At 46.6% G+C, this 16,164-nt stretch overlaps 6 protein-coding genes across 6 annotated transcripts; 2 read left to right on the top strand and 4 right to left on the bottom strand.

Annotated features, from left to right (window-relative positions):
• Window positions 1-87: 87 nt before the first annotated feature.
• On the bottom strand, window positions 88-1,887 carry BJX68DRAFT_255589 (F0F1 ATP synthase subunit alpha; the record flags this gene model as incomplete). Its single annotated transcript, XM_071043063.1, has 2 exons — window positions 88-1,770; window positions 1,885-1,887. The coding sequence occupies 2 exons, from the start codon at window positions 1,885-1,887 to the stop codon at window positions 88-90; spliced, it is 1,686 nt and encodes a 561-aa protein (XP_070898495.1).
• A 503-nt stretch (window positions 1,888-2,390) lies between these two features.
• On the bottom strand, window positions 2,391-2,815 carry BJX68DRAFT_267310 (SBDS family protein; the record flags this gene model as incomplete). The annotated part of the gene is made up of 3 exons (XM_071045790.1): window positions 2,391-2,447; window positions 2,517-2,640; window positions 2,721-2,815. 3 exons carry the CDS (start codon window positions 2,813-2,815, stop codon window positions 2,391-2,393), a joined length of 276 nt encoding a protein of 91 aa, XP_070898494.1.
• Window positions 2,816-3,376: 561 nt separating this feature from the next.
• Window positions 3,377-6,134, top strand: BJX68DRAFT_276146 (V-type ATPase subunit a family protein; the record flags this gene model as incomplete). Its single annotated transcript, XM_071048023.1, has 4 exons — window positions 3,377-3,502; window positions 3,577-3,655; window positions 3,726-5,188; window positions 5,235-6,134. The coding sequence occupies 4 exons, from the start codon at window positions 3,377-3,379 to the stop codon at window positions 6,132-6,134; spliced, it is 2,568 nt and encodes an 855-aa protein (XP_070898493.1).
• Window positions 6,135-8,964: 2,830 nt separating this feature from the next.
• On the top strand, window positions 8,965-9,339 carry BJX68DRAFT_267308 (uncharacterized protein; the record flags this gene model as incomplete). The annotated part of the gene is made up of 1 exon (XM_071045789.1): window positions 8,965-9,339. The coding sequence occupies one exon, from the start codon at window positions 8,965-8,967 to the stop codon at window positions 9,337-9,339; it is 375 nt and encodes a 124-aa protein (XP_070898492.1).
• Window positions 9,340-11,131: 1,792 nt separating this feature from the next.
• On the bottom strand, window positions 11,132-11,817 carry BJX68DRAFT_276145 (uncharacterized protein; the record flags this gene model as incomplete). Its single annotated transcript, XM_071048022.1, has 3 exons — window positions 11,132-11,153; window positions 11,273-11,743; window positions 11,795-11,817. 3 exons carry the CDS (start codon window positions 11,815-11,817, stop codon window positions 11,132-11,134), a joined length of 516 nt encoding a protein of 171 aa, XP_070898491.1.
• Window positions 11,818-12,456: 639 nt separating this feature from the next.
• On the bottom strand, window positions 12,457-13,288 carry BJX68DRAFT_276143 (BTB/POZ domain-containing protein; the record flags this gene model as incomplete). Its single annotated transcript, XM_071048021.1, has 2 exons — window positions 12,457-13,070; window positions 13,127-13,288. 2 exons carry the CDS (start codon window positions 13,286-13,288, stop codon window positions 12,561-12,563), a joined length of 672 nt encoding a protein of 223 aa, XP_070898490.1. The 3' UTR covers window positions 12,457-12,560.
• Window positions 13,289-16,164: the final 2,876 nt, after the last annotated feature.

The following is a 16,164-nucleotide window of genomic DNA, read 5'->3' as shown; positions in this document are numbered from 1 at the left end:
CAGTCAAAGCTTGTGCGAATAATACAATAGGAGAGAGAAAGTAGAATAAAGACGCACCAGAACAGCTGGTTGTGGGCTTCCCGTAGCTCATAGGAAGGCTGCATTGAATGCTATAATTATTTCCTTGATTCGAGCTTCTAGGTCATGGCTTAGTTTGCCATCCTTTTCGATTTGGGCGAGCACCTCAGGTTCATAGCTTTTGAAATGGGCGAGGACGTCAGCTTCCCAGCGTTGGATTTGGCCAATTGGTATTCTGTCGATAAGACCATTGATTCCAGCATATAGCAAGGGCACCATCTCATTCACAGCCATTGGAGCGTACTGCTTTTGCTTTAAGAGCTCTGTCAGATGCTCACCCCGTCTGAGAGTTTGCTTCGTGGCAGCATCAAGGTCTGATCCGAATTGAGAAAACGCAGCGATCTCGCGGTACTGCGCTAAATAGAGCTTGAGTGAGCCAGCGACCTGTTTCATAGCTCTAACCTGGGCCGCAGAGCCAACCCGAGAAACGGACAGTCCAACGTTAATCGCAGGGCGGATGCCTCTGTTGAAAAGTTCAGATTCTAGATATATCTGACCATCCGTAATAGAAATAACGTTCGTGGGAATATAAGCCGACACATCGCCGCCTTGTGTCTCGATAATAGGAAGAGCGGTGAGTGAGCCGCCACCATGTTTATCATTCAGCTTTGCTGCACGTTCTAAGAGGCGAGAATGGAGGTAAAAAACATCCCCGGGGTAAGCTTCACGTCCAGGGGGGCGACGAAGTAACAGCGACATCTGACGATAGGCAACTGCATGCTTTGATAGATCATCATAGATAATAATGGCGTGCCGACCATGGTCTCGGAACCACTCCCCCATCGCACAACCGGCAAAAGGAGCAATGTATTGCAGAGGAGCAGCTTCAGATGCCGTAGCAGCCACGACAATGGAATATTTCATAGCATCGTTCTCTTCCAGGGTCTTGACTAACTGAGCTACTGTGGACCGCTTCTGTCCAACAGCCACGTAAACACAGTACAACTTCTTTGATTCGTCATCCGACTTGTTCCATATTTGTTGATTCAAAATTGTGTCCAGGGCGATAGCGGTCTTTCCAGTCTGTCGATCGCCAATAATCAGTTCACGTTGGCCTCTGCCAATAGGCACCATGGCATCGATAGCCTTTAGGCCAGTTTGGACAGGTTGGTTGACGGAACGGCGAGGCAAAATACCAGGAGCCTTGATTTGGGCACGACTTCTTTCGGTAGTCTCGATGGGTCCCTTGCCGTCAATAGGGTTACCCAGTGCATCAACCACACGTCCTAACATCTTAGGACCAACAGGAACATCCACAATTTCGCCAGTCCGCCAGATAGGCTCACTCTGTTTAACAAGACGATCGGAACCAAAAAGCACAATACCAACATGATTGGACTCCAGGTTCATACACATCCCCTTTACTCCAGATTCAAATTCAACAAGTTCTTCAGCTTGAACGTTCGTCAAACCACGCGCGCGAACAATTCCATCACAGACAGACAAGACATGGCCAGACTCAGCAAGGTTAGGTGACCCTTTGAGCCCACGTATCCTCTGCTCAAGCAGTGAGGATATTTCACCGGATGGGCATTTGACACAACGGCCAGATGAAAATGGCTGCTTCCAGAGAATGGCCAGTGAGCTGGTAGGATTAGAAGTTGATCTGCCTCTTCTGGGAATCAGAGTAGCAGTGGCTAGGCGATTAAGGGATTGCCAAGTAGATTTGGACATTATTGAATAGTTTTGAGGCTTCAAGCGCGGCAAGTGCTGAAGAGGAAAATATAGAGCAGATAATGCTGTTAGTGTCCCTTAACATCAGATTATGGTGTCATTATGACGAACTCCGAACTCTATAATCTTTACCATGGTCGCGTCCATTCGGTAAGTTTCGCGTTATATTAGACAGTGGTTTGGCTATTGAAGGGTATGTTACACACACAGTCGACAAGCTCACGAGTCAAAACATGACGATATGTAAAGTATGTCCTTGTGCGGTCCGCATGTTTGTTGTTGTTTGCCTGTTCTACTACACTTACATTTGCTACATACAATTTGCCAAATAACCACGGAATGCATCATTTTTCAGATCATATCATCTTACTGATCTTTTTTTGCTTCCTCCTTTTAACGGGGCCTTTTCTGCAATTTTATGGTTCACAAATAAGCTGGTAAAAATGAAGCTAGCTAAAGATATTTCATTGGCGAATGGCATAGGTATTGTCAACACTATATGAGAAAAATTGAAATATCAGATAGCAAACAACAGAGAGAAAAATTTGCGGCAGTAAGTAACCATCTGTCAGAATATCTGCCTTGTTAGCCGTGTCACAATCCACGCATATCCTGCCAAGCTTCCTTACCTTATACCCTTAGCGAATCCCCCGTGGGCCTTGCGACTCATTCCTGATGCCCTGTCGCTCAGCGTTCTGCGTTATTATAATGGTTAGCCATATTCTACCTAAAGCATGATAATAAAGCGAGCGGGGATTACAAACGATGTTCTCCTGGATTTCGCCTTGGTCCAAGATTTTCGCGATAGCTTCGTTATCATTGGATGTTCCGAACTCGTTCTCAAGTGTGGCATTGCTGGCTTCATTATGAATCCCTTGAGGTCCATGTCTAGGCAGATTGCAGAATTTGGTTAATACTTGACTCTATCTTCGCAATATGCACGGGTTGTATCATGATGGAGCACCTACTGAGCAGTGAATATCTTCCATCCGTCGAGCACCTGCGCTAGTGGGATAGAATGATCCCCCCTCCATTTCTGCACAGCAGCAGCATCTTCAACCATTATAACAAAGTCTTCAGTCCGTCCTTTGTAAAAAACTTTGGATTGTAGTGTGTTCCCTCGGGTCATTCTGAAATTATTTAATTCTTGTTTTTGTTATGATTGCTGATTGCTCCTTTCGAGTCAAGGGGAACTGGAAATTTTTAGAACAGAGTATGGGAGTCTTTCCTCCAAATTCATAAGGTCTGGGCAAGACAAAAATGAGGGGGGCCGCCCCCCAATCTTAACTTCGCATCATCATGACATGCCAATTTTAAGACACATCTGAGGAACGCTTTCCTTTTCGTAAGCTCAGATATGTATTTTAGCAGACTTCATAGTTGAGTGCTCGAGCACACAAAGTCGTTACGTACGTGGCGGCTGGTTATTCAAAGGTCTTCAGACGTCAACGCAGGGCATGTGATGTCATTGCCAGGCGGGCAAGCAGGTCTACCGAAAAACGCGTCTGGAGGGTGATTCTCCTTTTGAACGCCTTGTCTCAACTTTGTCTACAGTGATGGAAACACTGATGAGCGCCTTATCCTAGCAGTGGAAAACACTGACTAAAGAAGCTTCTCTTCCACCATGGCCCCCAAGGATACTTTCTTCCGCTCGGTAGATATGAGCTTAATCCAGCTCTATATCGCCAACGAAAACGGACGTGAAGTTGTCAGGGCTCTAGGTGAACTTGGTCAAGTCCAGTTTAAGGATGTAAGTTAAAGATTCAACGCCAAAACTAAGATGCACCAGGCATGGCGAGAAGGCTAATGATGAATCTGAAATAGCTCAACCAGGATACGAATGCCCTCAGAAGAACTTTTACTGGAGAGATTTCTCGCCTGGATAATGTGGAGAGGCAACTGCGTAGGTGGATTGGATTCCGGTTGAGCTGTTGCATCTGGTCGCGCGACGCTGACCCGACCGCATACAACAGGCTACTTTCGTTCCCAGCTGGACAAAGCATCTATTCTGATACCAACTTTATCTGAATACTCCGACACAATGGCAGATAATTTGACATTGGAGATCAACGAGCTTGCCGAACACATTGGGTGTCTAGAGCAGCAAATTTCTTTTCTGAATGATACCTACGAGACCCTAATGCAGCGTGAGTTAGAGCTGACCGAATGGCGCTGGGTGCTATTAGAGGCTGGCAGATACTTTGACCATGCTCACGGCCCAAGGGAAGAGATTCGCCAGTCGCTTAATAATAATGAAACGCCTTCCCTTCACGACGTTGAACAACAGGCTGGCCTGGGTAATGATACTCTGGGGCAGCGGGGGTTCCAGCCTATGAGTATTGGGATCATTGCTGGAGTTATACCACGAGTTAGGATGGGACTGTTACAACGCATCCTTTGGCGAACATTGCGTGGTAACCTTTACATGAATCAGTCTGATATCCCCGAACCTATTATCGATCCAACCAGCAATGAGGAGATCCTCAAGAATGTTTTTATAATCCTTGGGCATGGAAAAGACATTATGGTGAGGATCAGAAATATTTCTAAATCCCTCGGTGCTTCTCTGTATAGCATTGATAGGGACTGCCGGCTAAGGATGCGACGTATGCATGACGTGAGCATCCGGCGGAATGATGTGAGGAATGTGGTGCAAAAGATAAAACTCAAACTTCATGCAAAACTCACGCAGGTTGCCCCCGCTCTAGCGGCTTGGGTGACTATTATCAAGAAGGAAAAGGCTATTTACGGCACACTAAATGAATTCTCCTATGACCAGGCGAGGAGCATACACATCGCGGAGGCATGGTGTCCTACCAGCTCCCTTCCATTGATCAAGACGACTTTGTGGGATATTAATGGCCGCGCCGGAGTGACCGTGCCCACCATTGTTAATCAGATCTGGACGAATAAGACACCGCCCACCTTTGTCAGAACTAATAAGTTCACTAAATGCTTCCAGACAATTGTCGACGCATATGGTATTCCAAAATATGCGGAATCCAATCCTGGATTGTATATGGTTGTTACTTTTCCCTTCATTTTTGCTGTCATGTTTGGTGACTTTGGCCACGGTGCATTAATAACTATGGTTGCCGCTGTTCTGATCTATTGGGAGACGAAGCTGGGAAGCACAAAGCTGGAAGAGATGATTGAGATGGCTTTCTTGGGTCGCTACATCATGCTGATGATGGGTTTATTCTCCATGTACACTGGTCTAATCTACTGTGATATTTTCTCTAGGTCGTTCACCATCTTTCAGAGCCAGTGGAAGTGGCCTGACAACATTCGGCAAGGCCAGACAGTCGAGGCCTCACTAAGGGACGGCTATCGTTTCCCGTTTGGAGTGGACTGGAACTGGCATGATGCCGAGAATACCCTCCTTTTCACTAACAGTTTGAAAATGAAGATGAGTATTCTCATAGGTTGGGCACATGTGCGTGCTATATGTGTTTAAGAGATAGATTAATAACACGTCCCAGATGACATATGCCCTCTGCTTGCAATATGCCAACGCCCAGCATTTCCAGTGCAAGGCCGACATTTTAGGGGATTTTATCCCGCGAATGATTTTCTTTCAGTCAATTTTTGGCTACCTTGCCTTTGCGATTATCTATAAGTGGTCCATTGATTGGGAGTGTCGTGGCCAGTCCCCACCAAGTCTTCTGAATATGTTGATCTCTTATTTTTTGTCCCCTGGCGAGGTTCAAGAACAACTCTATCCCGGTCAGGCAGTCGTACAGGTTATCCTATTGTCGCTTGCTGTTACTCAAATACCTATCATGCTTTTGTTCAAGCCATTTTACCTCCGCTGGGAATACAACCGTGCCAGAACTCTTGGTCACCAGGGCCTTGGACGGCTACCAAGAGTAAGCGCAGTGGGAGATTGTGATTTGGGCCAGCGCGTCACTGGATCCCGCGATCCCATGGTTGATGAGGGTGAGAGTTTCGCCGTGGCCGTTCAAACCATGGGGGAGGAAGACCGCTTAGTATTTGATATCAGCGAGCTCATGATCCGCCAGGTTATCCATACTATTGAGTTTTGCTTGAATTCAATTTCACACACCGCTTCCTACCTCCGTCTGTGGGCCCTTTCTTTGGCACACCAGCAGCTTTCAGTCGTCTTGTGGGACACAACAATCGGCAGTGCTTTTAAAATCGAGTCATTTACCACCCGTGTGATTACGATTGTCGTCGCATTCTACCTGTGGTTCACCATGACAATATGTATTCTGTGTGTGATGGAGGGTACTAGCGCAATGTTGCACTCTCTTCGTCTTCATTGGATTGAAGCTATGAGCAAGCATTTCATGGGTGATGGGCTACCATTTACACCATTTAGCTTTATGGCATTGCTTGCCGAGGACCCAATTACATGCTAATGGAATACTCATCATGGTTTTCACGTTGGGATTATATATCGGCGGCTCCTTCCCCTCTCTGCTCCTCCCTCAAGCTCATTTTTCTTCAAAAGTGCGCCCACAACCTCAATGATATCCTCCAAAGACCGGATGAAGATTGACACGTTACTCAATCCCAGTCATCGATCTGAGTCGTCCAGTAGCTCATCTTGCCTCTATCTCCCGTCTTCCTCGGAGAGACCCAATCGTCTAGTGGCGCCACTAGAACCAAATGGGGAATTTTTTGAGACGACAATGAGTCATCAGGGTAGTTTCCGACGACACGCATACGAGGCGCGCCATGTGCACGGTTCTAGGCCGGATAGTTGGTCTGAAAAACCTTGTTCAGAGGTCTCAGCGCGAGTTTTGCCGTTTGCCCTACGACATCGACGGAAAGACTTGGATACGCATGCCCCTTGAAAGGCTGTCGCGAAGAGCTCTTTGGCAGCCGCGAACTTTGAACCCATTACTTAAAGGCCCACCTTGCTTCTCTAAACACGGGAGTGAACTCTATTTCGCCTCCGTTTCTGTACTGATTTTAACGTCAGGTAGTGCTGGTCAAACTGATTTCTAACTGGGGCAAAGAAAAAACTAGTAAGCCTGCAAGGTTCTACGGCATATGGCTGCGGAAATTCTCTTGTTGATATGCATGGAGACAACAGTTCCACGCTCATCACTAGACTCACACCTCATATACAAGCGACCATTGAGATACTATAGGTTCTAGATCTGGCATCGTTGCCTACTCGGATGCCTCCGGGCGGGATGGCCATCTGCGCGCCTCTGTTGCCGAGATCATCACCGAGTGCTACAGGTGGGACTAATTGAGCGCTGGTCAGTCCACGTCGCAGAACTCATAGGCATTGTCCACGCCAATTAGCACAGTACTCAAACTGTCCCACCAGCGCACAAGCAACACGAATAGAAGACCAACTACCGCAACAATCCTGTGGGATAGCAGATCAGCATTGCAAAGAATATAGAGCGTACAACACCAGTCCAAGTATCCAAATTCCATCGGGACCAACGTTATCAAATATTTCCCGCTTAATTTCAAGATGGGATTGTGCTCTCTCGCATTTTCCAAGGCTCCAATAATGCGTTATTCTTTAAAGACTTTATTGAAAAACTCACGGCGAGGAGGGCAGTAATGTAGTCACACTATTGACTCATCGCTGAACTGATTATCTCGCTAGGAAATGGACATGGAACTAGCCGAGGACGGATCACCAGGGATGACACCCCTGTTCGAAACCGAATAGTCTAAACATTTTGTCTATACGAGCTAGACTGGGCGTCAGGTGATTCATGTCAGGAACGAGCTGAACGCGGGGTACTGCATTTGTCGCAGCATTCCATCAATCGATTGATCGAGAGCCCGAGACTATTTAGAGAAATCATGGCCTTATCCACGCCGCTCCTCCCTACGGAGCTGATCCTGCAGATCATCGAAGCCCTATACCCTCGGAATCGTTCACCTTCCTCCCACCTCACCACCTAGTGACTTGCACTTGAAATCCATAGTAGATCCAAACGAAACGCCACTATCACCCTGAATAAAGTCGAACAGATAACTATTTGGAAAGACGGAGTATTATTTAGGGAGCAGTCAATTGTGGTGAGACATAGCAGACCTCAACCACTAAAGACGAACCCGACGTACTCCAATTATTGGCTCCGACGTTCCAGCCCCAGAGGCAATGAGAGCCCAAGGATATTGGAAATTCTTGCTCATCGACTTCCTAATGAGCATCCATTGCTTAGGCGGGGCGATATAAGAATGGCTAGCGAGGACGAGGTCTAATTCGAGCGAATTGAGAAATCTCAGCATCTCTCTCCGGCCCCCTTTCAGTGCGCAACTGGGTCTGTGATGTGCTTGGGGGTTCGGTGGGAGACTGGGTATCGGGGCGTCACACCGGGAAAGCAGACTACTCCATAATGATTGATCTTACCGACAGAGCAAAGGAACTGTTTTGTTTGGGGATATTAATAGTCATGTTTTATATTCTTCTAATCAAATATCACTTTGAGAGATCCTGATTCCCGCGACTAAGAGCTAGAGCGCAACGAGGAATACGTCTGATCTTTTTTTCTGCTTTCTCTTGATAGCATTCCCATGACGAAATCGAGGCCAAGGTGTGGTGTAATAGTTGGCTTACTTACTTTTAAAGTAATCTCCAGGCAGCGGCATGGTTACACCCTTGTCACCTGAAGAGCGAAAGTTAGAGGAACAGCCGGACAGATCAGGCTGGATGGAGGAAATTGCGACCCCGAAGAAGCAGGTCAAGAACTTGAAGCCCGGGATGTGCTTCCAGTGCTAGAAGAGGTGCTTTGACCATAATGGCGTGAATCTGCATTTCTGGACGTCGCATTTGAAGCATCAAAAATGTAACTCAAGTATTGAGACGGAGTTCCACTACCAGATGCATCTACAAGGGCATGCCGATTTAGTTCACCTGCTTCGTACATCGCCATACTGATGACAGTTAACTCAACTTGAGACAGCCACGTATCCACGTGGCTCACGGTATTTATTTTCGCTTGCCTTCGTGCCTACTGATGGTGAAGCTCTAGCGTGATGATCAAGCCAAGCTACCTACCAGCCACCCTACTTGCTGCCCCAGTCGGGGGAAAATTGTTATAATTAGTTGTGGCTATAAAGGCTTCTGCATTCCTGGAAACCAACCATTGAAGGTGCCACGATTCGCAAGGCAGAATGGTACAGCTCATGGGGAGCATATAAAGGCTTGGTGCCTCCCTTGACCACTCTTGTCTCGTTGAGTCGCTCATCACCTTGATCTTTAAGTTCAACATGATCTCAAAGGTTGTTACACGTTGTCAAACTCAGTTTATCCGAGCCCGCCTTCGCGCCTTTGGGCACCTTCGAAGCGACCAGGAGCAGCTACTATGTCAAAGAGCCATGGCATACACTGAAGCAAGTTTACACGAGAAGGCCTGCGAGATATGGCTCGCGCTGCTACAAGCATGCCCCCTCCGATATCAATTCCAGGATGGATTTTCGGATGCTGCCCGCCCATTATCAGCTTTTCGTCGGCTACAGCTCCTAGACGAAGCCTTCCCAGATAATAGACTGGAGCACGACTGGGTCCAGTGCCAAAAGGCTATCGCATATACCGAGAATGGCTTACACGACGAGGCTTGCAAGGGATGGATTGCACTACTTTGAAAGGAGAATGAACGACTAGTCTTCAAAGAGGGTTTTCTCAAAGCAATCCAACCACTCCCTACCGATCAGCGTTTGAAGCTCTTACAGCGGGTGAAGAACAACGAAGCTGTTCTCTGGGTTGACCACTCTATCGCAATGGAGTATTATTCACGGGAAGACTTTGAGAAGGCATATCAATCATTCAGCTTCCTGTTCAAGTCGCAAGCTACCGAGGCGTTAACGGACGCAAAGATACCACTGATACATTCTATCGTACGCGGTGATAGAACGTCAATCAGAGAGAGGCTGCATCAGCTGCCTTCTACGCTAAAGTCGGTGGAACTCGGACCAGAATCAACTATACTCGAGTGTTACGACTCGCTCCTTGAACTTGGCTATATCGGAGAATCTGCAGAGCTTTGGATCCAGTGCGCGAGGAATAATAGATATAATCGTTCTTTTTTGGCTCGACTTTGCAACTCACTACACTTACGGCTCGAGGCACAAGACTGCCTAACAATTTGGAGAGCATTTGTCGAGGCCAGCCCCAATAATACTCTGCTTCTAGCCGAATTCAAGATTGCGTGTGCAACACACTTGGATGACATTGTTGTACTACATATGTTGCAACAGCTTGTCGCCCGACATCCTGAGAATACTGCACTTTTCTCAATGCTTGTTCAACACCTCAAACCGGCGGACGTTTTAAGAAGACTGGCTGTGTGGAGGGGCCTCACAGCAGAGCTTCCGCATAATAGGCATTTTCGCAATGAGCTGTACCTTTCGCGCAACCTGGCAGGTGTTGGAGTCAGCGATTCTGATACGCTCTGTATGATATGTATGGAGAATGACATGGACACTTGCTTTGCGGCTTGCGGGCATGTCTGCTGCACACAATGCGCGGCATCAATGGACCGATGTCACCTATGCCGAAGTACGATAAGGAAGAGGATCAAGATCTACGCCGTGGTTAGCCATGTGCTCTGAGCCTCGGGAATTGCCTGTCAATGCGCCGCAATGCGCTGGAAAGTGTTACATCGTCCAGTGGGCGGACGGATAGGTGGCTTGTTTCGTCGCACCTTTTTCTCAGCACAGAAATGCTGTCTAGGTAGACAGATTCAGCCTGGCCCAAGCCGCGAGCAGCCCTGGCTCTTCCATGCATCGGGAAATCAAGTAGCTTTGCAAAGCAAGTATCAAACTTTTTTCCCTGCTTTAGCCTGATTTCGTGGTGCGCTTTGTGGTTTTGCCTTGCTTTTTCCTTGTGCTCTGTGCTTCTTTTGAGCTTTCCTTTGCGATTTCGCTTGAGCCTTCTTTACTTCTGCCACTTTTTTGGGTCTTTTCTCTTGCGTCTTGGCCTGGACTATATTTTGTGCTTTTCTCTGGTCGTTTGTTTGAGCCTGCCTATGTAATTTAGGTTTCTTTTGAGGTTCTTCTTGCGCCTTGTCCAGGACCTTTCTTTTTACTTTACTTATCACTTGAGCCTCTTCTTGCGCTATATCGAAGGCGCTGTGCCTAGCTTTGATGATTTGGGCGGATATAACTTTGCCGTGCTCACTTCTATCCGAGCCCGTTGGCCTTTTTGTGGCGTTTAGATTTCGCTCTAATTGATATTCCTCGCTAACTTCATCTTCTGCCAAAACTTTGCCGGCTCGTACGTATATCATAGCCATAATAGTGAAAGCAGTGAATCTGGTCAACGTGAACAAAAAGGCCAACCATAAGACGGTGAAAACGAATTCAATCGGGGCGACCTATATCAACTGGTGAGAATCAACTGGATAGGTAGTATATGCACGCCCAAACCTTTTTTCTCTCACTCCCATGAGTATCCCCTTCTGTAGGGACACATTGTCCCGAGTGAGCTTCCAACTGACGTAATCGCAATTGATCCCTACATTTTCCAACAGCCCTCCAAGCCCTCCGTGTATTTCGCAGTCCATATAGCTTAATCCACGTGGAACTTCTGTCCGTAGGCCATGTCTCGTATGAGAACTCTTCGCTTTCTGTTACTGTTGGATGAACCATGATAATCTGGTCCACGGCGCAGTTGCCTAATCGACCTTGAATGATCGGCTCCTCTATTAATTGATAGTTCGAGAGGCCCGATGGGTGCAGCCGTTGAGGTGGTGGACGGGAAAGTAATGTCACATATTCATACCTAGCTATATGCCAGGCAAAGATAGCTGAGGCTCCATGGATATACTTTTTCCATTGATGCGGGGTTTTTTCCGATACCAGGCAGTCTGCGTGTTGTTTGTTCATCAAAGGCCCCATAGCTCTGGTAAGTGTCTGTAAATGGTGCTTGTCAGCCCATTCTTGGGCCTTATCAAACGGTATGCCACTCCAAAGCACCTGGCCATTGCGGATCCAGTTGGATTTGAATTGATAAAAGATTTGGACCGCCTCTGGAACCGTAAGGTAATGGCTAAAGACTTCGATAAGCGGGGCTTGGGATGTTTTCTGGTGATAGAGCCACCGAGAGATCTCTTGTACGTCCATTATGCGTCTTTAAACAACTGAGAGCAGAGGTTTTCAATAATAATATCGAAGTTTGGAGAGAAGTCTCTTCATACTTGAAGGGCAGTTCGACGTCACGACCTTTAGTTAGCACGAGACATAGATTACGTAATATATGAGTAGCTCAATAAATAAACCGGACCAAGGGCTTGGCAGTGGGAGAATAAACATATCAGAACTGGTGAACCCAAATTCGAGTATGGCTGCATGGAACTTAAAACTGAAAGAGCTCATGTGGACGCCGGTTTCATCTATGTTCCTAAGGCGACAAATCTGCGTTGACTTCAATCCCAGCCTTCTTGTCGTTTGGTGAGGGATGCAAAAGGTTGGTAGCTTAAAGAAAGTGAGCCGCGGTCAGTGTTGAGAAAGCCATTAGCTGAGAAGGCTATGCTGTTTACTTCCACGTCAAGTTGATGCCTTCCCCACACACATGGCCAGCGAACGTTCTCCCATCGGCTGGCGGTGGTCAAATGCGGCAGAATATTCAATACGTGAGCTATTGTGGAATCAACTTGCAGTGTTGCTTGGATGGTAAAAACACAAAGCGAAAGAGATTTGATCGAGGGGACTCGAACTGCAAGTGGGGCATCATCTGTTCTTCGAAAGAGAATGACAGTCCGAGGACCCTGCTACTGTTCTGGTACCCTTTTCTCGAATATTCGGTGCAAATAGACCAAACACTCCTGTCCCACCAAGGCCCAGCAGTACGTACAGTTAGAACGGAGTTACACTATACGCCTGCGTTGCAATGTTCGGGCATTTTTCTGTTCGACGAGCTCCTCGTTTCGTTCTCTCAATTTGTTGTTATTTTCAGCCACTCGCTTCAAGACTGCAATTGCAAACTCCGGATTTTCGGTAAGAACCTTATTTCCATTGTCCTGTCCTAGGAAATGACGGATATTGTCCGAGACCACCTCTACGATCGCATCACGGAGTTCATTCTCATGGGGCGGAGTAGCGCACCATATGTCTTGAGCAATGTTTGGGAAACACCCCAAGCTCCAATTTGATTTTGCCCAATTAGAGATCCGGCTGCTCGCGAGTGTTCGGAGAGGCAGGATAAAAAAATTGTCGGCAGCTAAATATACTCCAAAGTGATTGCGTGCTATTTCGTCCGGTTCCAGATCCGTAGAATCATCTGCTGGACCGTAGTCTTGGAGATAGCAGAACGACAAAACGCAGGCTATGATATTCACGTCGTCGGTGGGTAGGTTAACATGTGATGATTTTGCTTCCTTATCCTACTGTTAAAAACCATGGCTAGGACTTGCGAACGCATAATAACACTTACTTTGAATCCATCCTTTAGTGCAGCATCAAAAAAGTCTGACTGAGAGCAGATGATGGCGCGGTGGCATTTAAAATCATGTTCCTGACAAGATATTGTCATATCGGCATACTTTCCATCATGAAGAAGTTTCTTCATCACAACTTCAAGATCCGGGAACCCCATAGCGCAATATGTAGTACTTGGAGCTGTGGCAATGTCAGGAGTTACTGTACTACACGGCCTGCGGAACAATATCATCAAGATGATTGAAGAACGAGTTGGCGACCAGGTTACGTCATTATGAAGTCATACATTTAGCAAGCGAATGGAATCAAAATCAAGCATTTGGTATTGTTCTAATAAAAAGACATCTCTCCAAGCCCAGACCAAACTTGATCATCGAGACGAGTCGTTCCGTTCTGCATTGCTTGACCACTCTCCATCTCCTCTAGATCTTATTAAATCATACCACTAGCGGCGCTAAGATGAAGAATGCATCCAGTAAATAGTGTTAGCCTCGTTAAAATACATGCTGTCAGGATTAAAAGCTAGCATTATCTATATTGGGGTCTCATGCTGGCCAGAGGTCTGTGTATGCTGTATGACACAATGTTTATCTTTGGATTTAGGCTTGACTTGCAGGTCCTTTTCTGTTAGACAGATAGGTACTGGGTAGTATGTATGCTAAAGCCGTCAGATGAGAATTCGCGTTATATCGAGGTTGCCTACTCACTAATTGTGGGCTTTGGAAGGACCAGAATCCGCTAGGATCGATTGAGACAATAAAAACTTTCCCATTCTCTCGCAGACGAATGCCAAGACAGACGTCGGCATCACAGCACATGCTGTACTCATTAACCTTATTAATTAAGGTCTGTCGCCGGCGATCCCTTTTCTGACAAAGCCGCCTTCGTGGAGATTGTTTCTTTGTAGTTGAGTTAGAAGTCATATTGGGTGATGTGAGTATTATTATCTACATCTGGGCCACTGCAGTTGAATAAATATATTTCTATAAGAAGCCATAATATTCAAGATTATGGCCATCAGGAAAACCATGGCCATTATGGAGAGTGTCCAGGTGGAGAGACCCCTGGATGGATATGTAGTTTGGATTGGCCTCGCAAGCGCTGCCCAAACTGGAGTGGGCTTAGAAATGGCTGCAAAAATATATAAATAGCAGCCCTGTACTCTCATTGAAGTCCGACCTCACGAAAACATGAACACTATCGTTGCAACCCTGATCGAATGGGCTATCACTATGGCGGGGCTTGCCTTTTTCCTTTTCGTCTGCCTGCTTAGTACAATTGGTGGGGGCCATGGCGAAACCGTCGTGGGAATACTATCAGGGATTTTTGGCTTTGATTCAGCTAATGAAGCCTGTGAGTTACTACCTGACATTTTTTAGATGTCCTACTACTCACAAAGCTAGAATTACTATCCGTGCCTTTCAAAATCTTGCTCGATTATATTTGTACCCATGTCGTCATGAAGAACGAAACTACACATACACCAGGCAATCACGCCACGCCAATCTTGGGTCGAACTTCCGGTTAGGCCAACACTTCATATTATTTGAATATACTTCTGGTATTCGATCGATACAGAGTTGGTTCAACACATAAGATATTAGTATCTCCACTAGTATCCCTGAAGATGGTGCATGACTCAGCCTCTCTATGAGGATTTTGCATACGATGTGGACGCCTTTTGAATAGCACAATTGTCTGAATAATAACGAAAAAGATTATTTGGTACTAGAGACCTGTTTTGGCTCGTAGCATTTCACTATAAAGCCAACTCCATAGCCACTTTCTGTAAGAATTTGTAAGTTCCATTGGCCAGCATGAAGGAGATTGTCAATAGGAAATATCCAGTAATAGTCATGGTTGATCCGGATCTGTTTAGAATCCCATGATTTCATGAAGGATGTATTCAGGCTTATTGTTCCTTCGAGCTTGGCCTGACCACGGACCCTAACTATTGCCGGAAACGGGGCGCTCGTGCAAGCCTCCAGGTAATGCGGAGGGGGGGCCATTATATCCATGACACAGTCCGGAAATATATGATGGTCTGTCCAAGACGTGCCCTGATAGCTTTGAGGAGGTTAGTACCGAAGCATAGAAAAGAGTCTCCTACATACTTATAAGCGAGCCGGTCCATGTGACGTTCAAGCCTCCCACACTCTGGACACAGGGCTGAGACCTCAAAATTATAGAGTGCGTCGCGTCTTGTGTTTATGGTCGTATCAGCGCGAGATAAAGCGATTCGTAATATGCCCCTGTATGATCCTCGTGCATTGGCCAAAATATAAAGCATGATTGCATCCTCTTCAATTGTCCAAGGGTACCTGATGCGAGGGCGGTATGACTGTCCGTGGTGGTAACATCTCACTGGCATCGATATAGTTTGTCTTGCCAGAGGCTTCAATTGAGGGTCTTCGACAGGATTTAGAAGCAAGTTAATATCCATATTTGAAGACCTTTACCCACTGCGGAGGCCGGAATAATCAAGCCATAGAGAGTGGGCACCTCGTAAGAGATTCTATTATCTACTTAAAGACTCATGGTGCTGTACCCATACCGTTGATTTGACACACCAAGTCTACTACTGTCTGCTAACGGTACAGACTTGATAGCGTCCTGACAAGGTAGTGAATTGAACCACTTCGTGGGCAGGCAGTCACACCAGGCCCATTAAATGGCACATCAGGCCCAGATTCCCGCAATGGGGCCTTGTGCCATTAGTAATGAATGGCCCAATGCAGTTGGCTACAATTTACCCGCTGAAGCGGGTCCTGTGCGTCTTGACAAGACCATATAACCACCGGATTGATCTGAATGGCACACCAGCCCCACATACATGACACGTTCGTGATCACTTGGCATACCTCCTCAAAGCACGAGCCAAAGCACTCAAACTCTGCTTTAGCTCCTCAACGAGAAATGCTAATCTTCCATCTCAAACAGTTCGCAGCACAGATAACTACAGTAACAACTAACAATCCTTTGTTCCTCTCATTATCGCATTCGAATTATGGACACTTCCCAAGACTGTCATTT

Source organism: Aspergillus pseudodeflectus (genome assembly GCF_044049435.1).
Source record: "Aspergillus pseudodeflectus strain CBS 756.74 chromosome Unknown BJX68scaffold_24, whole genome shotgun sequence".
Lineage (NCBI taxonomy): Eukaryota > Fungi > Ascomycota > Eurotiomycetes > Eurotiales > Aspergillaceae > Aspergillus > Aspergillus pseudodeflectus.
The sequence above is the reverse complement of the archived record's forward strand: the minus strand, read 5'-3'. Positions and strand labels throughout refer to the sequence as shown.